Raw genomic sequence first — 11,686 nt, 5'->3', positions numbered from 1 at the left:
GACTTTCTCTCTTCAGCTGCACAAAAACTTAAAAACTCTCTTTTTAAAATGGACAAAAAGTTTCTTAACTTCAGGTGAAACCTTCAGCGCTCTGACTCCAAACTCTGCTCGCTAATCAAACTGCCGGCGATCAGATTTCTGCTGCACGAATCGTCAAATTATCACGAAGGAAAAAACACCTCGTTACATCCCGACATTAAAAAGATGTTTTAGTTTGTTTAAAGCTTGAAATATTCATCACTCTCCTGGAATATCACAGACATGGATGATCCGACGGCTCAAACTGGAAACGCTCGATCAGACGGTCTGATTTAATTGATGGAGTTAAATCTAAGTCGATCATCAGTTCAGAGTCACGTACTGTGTTTGATCTGCAGCCTCTGATTTCATCACAGAATAAATCACTGCAGACTCCTAAATACCAAATCAACACATCAGATTGTTTCATTATAATTAGATATTTAGACAATGTATACATCAGAAGTCAGATTACTGCAGTTTATTAATCTCACTGTTTCCTTTCAGTGAGTGGAATTCATTTAAAACGACCTCTAGTGGCACTCGGTGGTATTACAGCTTAAGACACTTCTGCATCAGAACCATTTTTCAGAGCCGGAAGCTACGAACTCTTTTATAAAGCGTCTGATGTCCGATCCAACGTGTGTGTTCACGTGTGTGATAACGGCTCTCTGGTGGAGTTAGTGTGTCTGAACGAGCGTCCCATCACAGACAGGGATGGAGGAGGAAGGCTCAGCTCCTCATCCTCCTCCTGACCGGAGCGGTGCCCTCTCCGCCCCGGGCCGATAAAGACCCTCCTCGGGAGCGCGTTGGACACGAAGTGCAGCTTCCTGAGGAAGACCAGCCTCCTCCCTGAGTTTCCTCTGAGGCGGATGGGATCTGTTACGCAATCTGTAGCAGGTTAAAGGGTTGAATCATTTTGATTGCAGCCGTAGGTGCAGGATAAAATGATCACAGTGAAAACAATCTCAACTCCTTTGACTCAGACTTTTGGTCTGTGTGGGATATCATGAAGCCTGGTCTTTGAGGGATTTAATTTTATTCTGGATTTTGAAGGGAGTCGATGCAGAGAAGCTGAAATGGGAGATGTATGATCCTTCCCTCTGGTTCCTATGAGAACATGTAGGATCAAACATGGCTGAAATAAATCCTGCTCGACATAAAGTCCAAGTTTCCTTCACATTGAAGAGATATAAAAGTGTTCGTAGCTTCCAGGCCTGAAAAATGAGACCAATGCAGAAGTGTCTTAAACTGCAATACCACCGAGTGCCACTAGAGAAACATCACAACTTTTTCCTCGACTGGCAATGTTTGCTCATTCCTGCAATTTTACTGCAAAAAAAAAAAAATGTCACTCAAAAATCTGCAAATAACATCGAAATGTTTTACAGAACAGCTGCTGCAAAATAAAAAAAAATGTTGATCAAAACAAAACAAAACGGTGAAACCCGGGAAAGTTTTTCAGTTCAGTCCTCGTCTCTATAAATCATCACCTGCAGGAGTGACGGTGAAATCTACAAAACTGAGACTCAAGTTGTATAAAAGCAGAATTATTCTTATTATTGAATCCAGATTTGTGTGGAAGGCAGCAGTTGTTGCATCATCAGCCGCCAGCGTCTGTCCAACACGTCTGGTGGAAGCGGCGCCCGAGGCTGTGTGCCTATAATCACATTACAGCCAGACATCAGAGCCGAGTCAGCTTCAGGTGAACCGAACAGGGACCGAAACACGAAACAACTGCTGTTAGAAAAGAAAGTTTTAAGACAAAAGAGAGTTTTTAAAGTGCAATACGACCGAGGCTCAAAAAAAAAACCACCTCTGTCTCCGATAGGGTGACGTCACCGAGGCTACTTCCTGTTTTTATTGACAGTCTGTTGCCTGAGACTCAGTATGTCTCCAGTGGTCAGTTGTAGAACATCAGGCATCTCTTTCAACAGCCAATCAGCTCGCAAAAAGTCAGGTTAAACAGAACTACAGCGTCGTTGCTATGGAGATGTTATACCGTCTTTTCTTGTTGCTTGGGTGTAAATTATAGACTGTTTATTAAAGTGTATATTAAAGATGGTGTTCATAGCTTCAGGTCTGTAAAATGGTTCTGATCCAGAAGTGTCTTCAGCTGCAATACCAGCGAGTGCCACTAGAGGTCGGCTCCAAAAAGCCTCCGGCTCCATAGACTCCCATTCAACTTCTCTCATCAAATCCAAAGTGAATAAAATGTGTCCATCAGTGATCTCGGTGTTGTTAGCTAAAGTCACTCCTTCTTCTTAGTTTTCTGGAGGTCCATCTGAAAATAATCCCTCATTTATTAGAAAAGAAGATTCAAGAAGACCTGTTTTTGGGGGCGTGTCTGTTTGATTGACAGGCCTGTGGTGCAGTCAGGTTACAGCTATCGGTGGGCGGGACGTAGTATCCCCAGGTTTCCGATCAGATCGGTCAGATCCACCTCTGGCTCCTCCCCCAGCTCGTCCAAATATGGTCACTTCCTGCTCCAAACCGCTCCGAACTAGCAAAGATGGTGACGGACAGAATCTGAACTGGAGGATTCATAACGTTCACAAACCAACGATGACATCACTGATGGTCGATGACATCACTGATGGATGATGACATCACTGAGGGTTGATGACATCACCGTTGGTCGTCTCTTGTTGTAAACGGGAATGTTTCAGGATATTTGCGACTTTTCCGATTTACTTGACCTGGACTGACCTTTACTTTGCGCTTTCCTTTTAATCCTCTCATCAGATTTTAACTTCACAATATTACGACACATAACGACCACTTAGGGGGGGCGGGGTGGGTAACGAAGCAGCTGTCCCGTGATTGGTCGGTTTCTGACGTTAATCCTCCTGAGACATGCACTCCCATCCTGAGTCTGTATGAAACCTTTGTGTAGCGGCGGCGGCGACGAACAGCGACGGGCGGACGCAGATTCGCTTTCAAAGACCGAATCCTACGACTTTTTATATCCTGTTTGCGTTGCCTGTTTACAGGCAGCTGAAACTCGGCAAGTCGGCCGTGTGCCGCCCCATTCCTCACTTCATTTGTGACTAGCATCAGCGGGCCCCCCCCGGCATTAAAAAAGGAAAAATCCAGAAGTTTTGAAATATTGCTGGCTGCGAGCGCTGCTCCCGTGGAACGGCTTGCCGAGCGCACACAGGGCCGGTAGTGTGTGTCGAGCCCAGTGTAATTAAAGGGTGCTATAGTGCTGGCAGGACTGAGGTGAAGTTTGTCCCACCGACTCGAGGGATATTTCAGGAGAGGTGTGTTTAAGTGACAGAGTTGTGAGGAATGTTCCAGCGAGACTCTGAATCTTCCTTATTAACCGGGACGCCGGGGTTTCTGTTTGTTTGCGCAGCCACTTTGTTTGTTGGTTTATTTATTTTTAATCACCGGGACACGAAGGGGAAAAAGTTTATACCGGCCTTTACTTTTTTTTATTTCCTCGTCTCGAAAAAGTCTTCCCTCACTTGACTGTCAGGGGTTACATGTTCAGGACCAACAGGGGAAGGAGGAGAGCTTGTGGAAACACTTTGTCCGAAACGTGCTGTTATTATTATTATTATTGCTTCTGGGTTTCCATCACTGTTAACACAGTTGGCAGCGTTTCTCTGCTCACTCGGCCTCAACACATTTTTGGGCCAAATTCAGGAACAATTGGAGCAATGGAGGTTTCTGCTGCCTCGTCGTCACCGTCGGGCTTCAGAGGACCGAGAATACGAACAGCCGAAGATATGTTAACTCATAAACCCTCCGACCTGTCGACTTTATGGATCATATGTGATCTGAGTTCATTTCGATCACCGCTCAGACAGGAACAGAGCGGGAGGTTAATCTTCGTAGACGATCTGCTAAAGTGGCGGCACAAGTCTGTCCATGTCATGAGGGGGTGGAGCCTATCCCAGCTGAGTTTGGGGAAGGCAGGGTCAACCTGCAGGTTACAACAATGGACTGGATATAAAAGTGTTCGTCGCTGCCGATCCAGAAGTGTCTTCAGCTGCAATACCAGCGAGTGCCACTAGAGGTCGGCTCCAAAAAGCCTCCTGCTCCATAGACTCCCATTCAACTTCTCTCATCAAATCCAAAGTGAATAAAATGTGTCCATCAGTTATCTCGGTGTTGTTAGCTAAAGTCACTCCTTCTTCTTAGTTTTCTGGAGGTCCATCTGAAAATAATCCCTCATTCATTAGAAAAGAAGATTCAAGAAGACCTGTTTTTGGGGGCGTGTCTGTTTGATTGACAGGCCTGTGGTGCAGTCAGGTTACAGCTATCGGTGGGCGGGACGTAGTATCGTCAGGTTTCCAATCAGATCGGTCAGATCCACCGCTGGCTCCTCCCCCAGCTCGTCCAAATATGGTCACTTCCTGCTCCGAACTGCTCTGAACTAGCAAGATGGTGACGGACAGAATCTGAACTGGAGGATTCGTAACGTTCACAAACCAACAATGACATCACTGATGGTTGATGACATCACTGATGATTGATGCGTGGTCTGGACCAATCACTGTCCTCCTTCAGTCGTGACATCATAAACTCCCGTCAGTCCAAACTGACTATGACTTGTGTGCATTTCTCTTTGGACATTTTCACGGCATTAACAGCTCCCAGACTTGCTTTAAAATCCCCCAAAAATAAATCGGAATTCATGTTACCTTTAAGTTTAAAAGCGTACCTGTTCCCTCAGTGAGGCGTCTCACCAAACAAATAAAAACAAAGTGCAGGGTTTAGCTGCCGGTTTGGTGTCGGTGATTCAGTCCAGTGGGCGGAGAGCTGCAGCCTGACGGGCCTTTTTCTTCGTGTTCCACATTCTTCAAACCAGCTGATGGCGATCGCACAGAAAACGTGTGATTGTCGCTCTGATTGTGCCGACGAGCCTCTGAAGGGTAATGGTTGTTATTCTGCGTTGAAGTCCTCCGGCTGATTAAGTTCAGCAGGTGCAGCATCTGGTCGGTCTGCAGCCTCTAATCAGAGCGACGTGCAGCTCGCGGCCTCGATTACACGCCGCAGATCCACCGGCTTGGTTCTGATCAGCCGGCACCAGACCGCCGCAAATTAACCACAGGAAGCTGCGAACGTCAGAGCCGACGGTCAGCGTTAATAATTATCAACAGCTGCGTCAGGAACACCGGCTGTAAGAGAGGACTGAATGTGTGTGAAGGTGACGGAAGAAAAAAAAAAAGAAATGAAAAGTCTGTCGTAAAAATCACAAATCAAAGCAGAAGAAAATGAAATGAAAACCGATGAATGTTCCCAGCTATGTTTTGATTTGTAATTTCGTGCAAACTGCTGAGTCATGACTGTTTTTGTTTTTTTTCCTGCAGTGGTGATCATGTGCACGGGAGCGGATAAAATCCGAGAGATCATGCTGGCCGCACACCGACGACAGCTGACCACCGGCAACTACGTGTTCTTCAACGTGGAACTCTTCAACGCCTCCTCGTACGGTGAGTCATCGCTCAGAAACCTACGTTTCATCAATCGTTTGTTCGTGGACTCCATGAAGAAGCTTTTTATTCGTCTACACTGCAAATATTTGGATGACACTGTCCTAAAAAAAAAGAGAGATCTTGTAGTTAAGCGGCCTCAAGTGGTCGTATAAAGAACGACAATCTGGTGTCCCAGAGAAATGACGCAGTTCGGATGAAGTCTATGTAATTGGAGTTTTTCCTCGTGCAGACGAGGAAAGGTTGAGTGGACGAGTCAAAAAGACACAAGTTCACTTCCTGTTTCCAACCACAACCTGGGAAATTTGTTTAATGCCACGTTTACTGTTGCCACGACGACGGATTTTTGCATAAGTTTAAAGAACTTAGAGCTTGACCCCCACAACATCATTCAAGGAATCATTTTAAGGAAACACTCCTCGGGGTCGTATTTGAAGGTCGGAACAAATGATGTTTGTTCTGGGGGTTTTTCGGGTGTCTGTTTGATTGACAGGCCTGTGGTGCAGTCAGGTTCCAGATATCGGTGGGCGGGATGTAGTATCTCGTGGTAAAAACAGACTGAATGTTGGACATCCATTCATCATTAAACATAAAGCCAAACTTTTACTTTGGGCTTTATTTCCATTTTCCCAAAAATATTGTGCGTTGTTCCAGCGCCGCTCGGCAGCCAGTTTAGCTTTAGTTTAGTTTTTGTTAAACTGATTCTGATTGGACAATAATGTTTTGGTAAATGTACCTTTGTGTCCCTGTTAAATGAAATTGTAGGTAACGGCTCGTGGAGGAGAGGAGACAAACACGACAACGAGGCGAGGCAAGCCTACGCCTCCCTGAACACGGTGACGCTGCTGAGGACGCTCAAACCCGAGTTCGAGAACTTCTCCATCGAGATGACGAAGACCATCGAAGAGGCCGACTGCAGAGACTGTGGAAACGTACGTACGAGTTTCTGTCGCACGTTAACGCGAGTCATTTTATCAGCCGGTGACTCGTCAAACTGACGGACGATGAGCCGCCGGAGCCGAGGAGTCGTTTAGTAACGGGTAATATCGCTTCCTCGTTATGACCTCCGGCAGGTCAACATGTTCGTGGAGGGCTTCCACGACGCCGTGCTGCTCTACGCCATCGCCCTGCACGAAGCCATGAAAAACGGCTACAGCAAGAGCAACGGGACGGAGATCACAGCACGCATGTGGAACAGAACATTCGAAGGTAAAAGTCAGTCGGTGAACGATGTCGGTGAGAAAGAAAACACCTCGTAAGGGGAGAGGACTCGACTCCGAAAAAGCCTCCGTTTTCTGCTAGAAGCGTCGGCAGCATCATGCGGAGGCGTGAATACCAGCTGATCGTTCAGATGCACCGATGCGGCCTGAAGATCGATGCTTTAGAAAATTCAAGTCGTCGTTATCGTCTACAAAATCCATTACTACATGTGACTATCGTTCTTCCTTATTTCTTCCTGTTTTTTTACCGGTGCCTGCTTGTAATGCGTTACTCCCGTCAGAAGGTGGCGGTAATGCACCAATATTCCATTCAAATAAAATCGAATAGTTACGAGCAAATTTCAGATAGTGGTTTTGCTCTAAATGCTCATCGCTAATCCATCCAGCCGATGTTCTCAAGGTCAAAACTGCAACGTTCAATCTGCACTCAGATTCGCTCCCGTGGAATATTATTGCATTTTTTTGACATTCGTAACAACCAAACATTTGATTGTTTTTTAGCATCTTGGAGGGAATTCTTAACGTACATCAGTAAAGTTCAACTCTTGGTGTCAGGTTAGGGTGAGATCAGAGTATTCAACGTATATGTGCACGCAGTTTTTCAGAGTTCGAGTCCGGCAGGTTGATTATCTTTCGTAGACCGAGTCCGAGATAATCCGTCTGCTCACTGGAAGTCCATTAAAAAACAATCCAGTGTGCTCGTCAACCGAAAAGATTCAGAACACATGAACATTGTACCTGATTGACCTTTTTTTTTTTCGTGGACAGGAATTGCCGGCCAGGTTTCCATGGACGTCAACGGGGACCGACATGGAGACTTCTCTCTGATGGCCATGACCGACGTCGAGGTGGGAACCTACGAGGTAAGAAGACAGGTTGCAACCTTTTTGTCCGGAGCTTCGTTAACCGGTAGACGACGTCGAAGTGGCTCGACGATAACGCGGTGAACCAACTTTCAGGTGGTCGCCAACTACTTCGGCGTAAACGGAACCTTTCAGCTGCTGCCGGCCTTCAACGTCGACCACTTCACTCTGAGAGGACGACATACGACACACCCGGAGCTGCCGGACAAGTCATGTAAATACCCACAGCCGTTCACGCTAACCTTTCACAGCCGGTGTGTACGAAGAGTTTCACCGCAGACTGTTCTTCCTGACAGGTGGACTCGGCGTGTCGGCTTTGACGGGCGTCATAGTCGGAGCTGTTCTGGGAACCGTAATGCTTATAGCGTTCTACTTTTTCAGGTAACAATGACACATGATGTTTATCTTCACGTGTATACGAATAATACTGACGCGCGGCTAAGAGCCGTCGGTTAGCCTCCCTCCGACTCAAAAGGCTTAGAAACTCCTTTCATTAAGAAATTTGCGTTAAAGTGTTATTGTTGGATTTCTGTCTCAAAATTTTCCTGCAAATTTTCCAAAATAAAAGTCAAGGAATGAAGGGTTTCTGTCCACTAAAATACTGTAGAGCGCTTTTAATTTGAAGCAGCTACAGGAAGTGTCATTGAAATAACAGCGTAATGTGGTGACTTAAACACGGCAAACTGGAGTGGATAAAAAAAACAAAACCATTTTATTTCCTCACTTGGAGTAAAAAAAAAAGTGTTGCCAAACCGTTGTTGGCCGACCCGCCAAAATAAAATCAGTGTAGGAAACACTGTTGCACGTTAAAGCTGAAACTGAGACTCACGTAGTGGAAAACTACACTGTAAAAAACAAACACATTTTTTAACGTGATTTATTCCCCCGCAGAAAAAACTACAGGATCACCATCGAGCGCCGCACACACGGCGAGGCGTGCGACTCGGGGAAGCACCGCCAGCTACGAGAGGACTCCATCAGATCCAACTTCACCGCCGCGTAATCGGCGGCGAGAATCTCACGTCCTAATGTGACCAAAGACTTTTCCAGCGGCCGTCCGTCGACGCCGTTTTAGAAACGAGACATTTTGTGTTTGTATCCTTCAGAGTTTTGACTTATTATAACTCAGGACCGTTGTAACAGTCACAAAGCACCACTTACTTGGACTTTTCCTCCACGCTAAAGGTTTATGATTGTATCGACAGATTTGGCTTTAATATTCTTTCAGGATTGTTTTACAAAGATATTTTCTTTTCTTTTTATTCCTATGGTGATTACCGTGACTGTGAATGACAACGAGGAAATGGAAGAGCTGGAGCTGCAGGGATACAGGCTCATCTGTATCTGTAGGCTATAAGCTACTGATGTTAAGCTACTGATATTGTAACGTTTTCAGTTGATCATAACAAGCGAATCTTATTTATGAATCCCTGATGGGGCACATTGCTCCTGAACCGGTTCACGTATTTGAAGTACCATCTCTTTGTACGCCTTCAGATCGCCTCACTTACTGTATTTACTTTTTAAATTTGTCTGAATTCAGTCACTACCTGCAAAAGAATTATAGTTTTACTTTCTGATAAGGTATATTTTACAAAAGAAAATGTGTGTTTTAGATCACCAATAAGAACTTTCCTCTCAAACAAGTAAAAGAAAATTACAATTGATCTCATATTGGATGTTATTTTGGTCGCCCTGACCGCAAATGTTATCATAGATTTTAAATAAAAATGTTCGTAGTCTCCGGGTCGAAAAAATACCTTAAAGTGCGATACCACCGAGGGCCACTAGGGGCTGCTGTCATCAGCTAAACTCCCTCCTTCTGATCAGTGTTTCCCACCTCACCACAGGCCTGTCAATCAAACAGACACGCCCCCAAAAACAGGTTTTCTTGAATTTTCTTTTCTAATGAATGAGGGATTATTTTCAGATGGACCTCCAGAAAACTAAGAAGAAGGAGTGACTTTAGCTAACAACACCGAGATAACTGATGGACACATTTTATTCACTTTGGATTTGATGAGAGAAGTTGAATGGGAGTCTATGGAGCCGGAGGCTTTTTGGAGCCGACCTCTAGTGGCACTCGCTGGTATTGCAGCTGAAGACACTTCTGCATCAGAACCATTTTACAGACCTGAAGCTACGAACTCTTTAATAAACAGTCTATTGTTATAAATAATGGAACAGATGGTTAGAACTGCTGAAATAGTAGTAAAATAATTATAATAAATTTACATTACTGAAGCCATAAAAGTCCAAATTTTAAGAAGTCCTTATCAGAAAGTGGAGCTGGGATCATAATTACGTGATATTTCTGTGTTTTAATGCAGAATGAGATGCTCTCCATAAACAGTAGTGACTGCATGAAACTGCTCATCTGTGACCTTTAGTTTTTTGTTTTGTTTTATATTTTTTTGGTAACTCTGTTGTTTGGGTCGCAGGAGTTAAATTTAAGATTTTTACAGAAACAAAATAAAGACGGTGACGTTGATAAATAACCTGCTGGTTCAGTTTGTATGTTGGGGAAAATAATAATAAGAAAAACACATTTTATACAATTTTAATTTTTTATTCTGGAGCTCCACTTTCATTTTTATTTAAATCTCTGTATGATATACTTATAACATGGTAGAGTTTAGGTGAGTTAACAATGACCGTAATGTATTTGAATTCTTTCATGTTATTTATAACATCCATATTGAAATTATAGTGGTTTTTATTAAACGTTATCTTGTTTAGTTTCATTATCATTTCTGCATTAAATGGCACCAACACTTCAGTTCTACCAAACAGTAACTTCATGGTATTTTTCTCAGTTATAATATGAATTTAGGGGTTGATTTGACCGCCAGCGTCAATTTTTTGTGTTGATTATAATGTATATTTTGATCATTAGGAGTCAGACAATTTACTCTGAATCATATAAAATCTTTCAATTATTTAGCAAAGCTGTGGTACGTCAGGGTTTCTATAACCTAAACTTGGCTCAGAAAAACAATTCATTATTCAATATTAAGAAAATCCTTCCACACAATGTTCAGGTCTTTACACGTTACAACACAAACAGACAGAAGGTTGTAAAAAAGGAGAAAAAGTCACAAAAGTACCCAAATAATTCATTTGAAATCTGCTCGATTAAAAAAAATTGTTCCAGGATTATTTTAATAGAAATCAGAGATGCATCTGCAAAAACTAAAAGTTAGTAATGAAAACAACAAATGAAATTCAGATTAACATCACTGCTGCAGCAATTTAATTTAATTAGAAACACAAAAACTTGAAGCATCTGATTCGTGTTTAGTCTTTGTTTTAAAAAATACTTTCTTCATTTCATGACAGTTTTCTGTCTTCAGAAAAATATTTCTTTCACTTCCTTTTTATTTTTAAGTCTGAGCCTTCTGAGACAACAGCTGTCTCCATGCAGCAGTTACCATGGTTACAGATGTTCGTCCATTGTAGGGTTCAGGTAGTAAAAGTGCTGTTTACCTGCTTATAGCCGTCTGTAATGGTTTACTGACAGAGCAGAGATACAGTCCTCCCTGAATCCTGAACTCTGACCTCTTATTTTATTTATGATGTGGGATCATGAATGAGTCGAACACGCTCATAACAACAAAAAGAAACACGACAATTTGCACCATGAAATCCACAAAAATCTGTTTCTGTCTGTTACGACCTCAATTTAATGTCTTAAGGCAACAGAAAGTTTACCTGAAGCCTTTAACAAAGGAAGTGATGGAAGCAGATGTATGTCAGGATTTCCGAGGCCAAAAATAAACAAACTAAAACTCAAAAGTAGCTCGAGAATTAGAAGCTCAAATATCCGACAGAAACACACGAAGCTCCCGAACAAACCTTGAATCAGGAGAAGCAAAATGACTGGCGGAGAATCCCGACTGAACTTCCTGAAAGTCACCGAGAGTTGAACCAAACACTTCTACAAAGACGCTCGTAAAATATGGTCTCTTCTGGCTCCAAAAAAACAAGATGGCGGCGGGCAAAACGCCAGGCTGAAGGCGTTAAATCGACCGTCTTCATAAAACAATCTGCCAGCTGGCAGGGTGGCAACCTTTTATAAAAGATATTCAAATTAAACTTGGTCTCATGTTCAAGCAGCTTATAAAGACTCACAGCAACACTG

The 11,686-nt window shown here is 43.4% G+C and overlaps 1 protein-coding gene across 1 annotated transcript in view; it reads left to right on the top strand.

Annotated features, from left to right (window-relative positions):
* The window catches only part of npr3 (natriuretic peptide receptor 3), a 19,337-nt gene extending 9,056 nt beyond the window's left edge, over positions 1–10,281 (top strand). Inside the window, exons 2-8 of the mRNA XM_069725014.1 lie at positions 5,340–5,462; positions 6,228–6,394; positions 6,536–6,671; positions 7,451–7,545; positions 7,642–7,759; positions 7,842–7,926; positions 8,437–10,281. Of these exons, the coding sequence (XP_069581115.1) occupies positions 5,340–5,462; positions 6,228–6,394; positions 6,536–6,671; positions 7,451–7,545; positions 7,642–7,759; positions 7,842–7,926; positions 8,437–8,548 (836 nt within the window). The 3' untranslated portion in view covers positions 8,549–10,281. The remainder of the gene's footprint in view (positions 1–5,339; positions 5,463–6,227; positions 6,395–6,535; positions 6,672–7,450; positions 7,546–7,641; positions 7,760–7,841; positions 7,927–8,436) is intronic.
* Positions 10,282–11,686: the final 1,405 nt, after the last annotated feature.

This window comes from Brachyistius frenatus, unplaced genomic scaffold (assembly GCF_029030835.1).
Source record: "Brachyistius frenatus isolate BFR_SWC_R1_liver_20210118 unplaced genomic scaffold, ASM2903083v1 Contig_407, whole genome shotgun sequence".
NCBI lineage: Eukaryota > Metazoa > Chordata > Actinopteri > Embiotocidae > Brachyistius > Brachyistius frenatus.
This window is presented reverse-complemented; position numbering and strand designations above follow the sequence as displayed.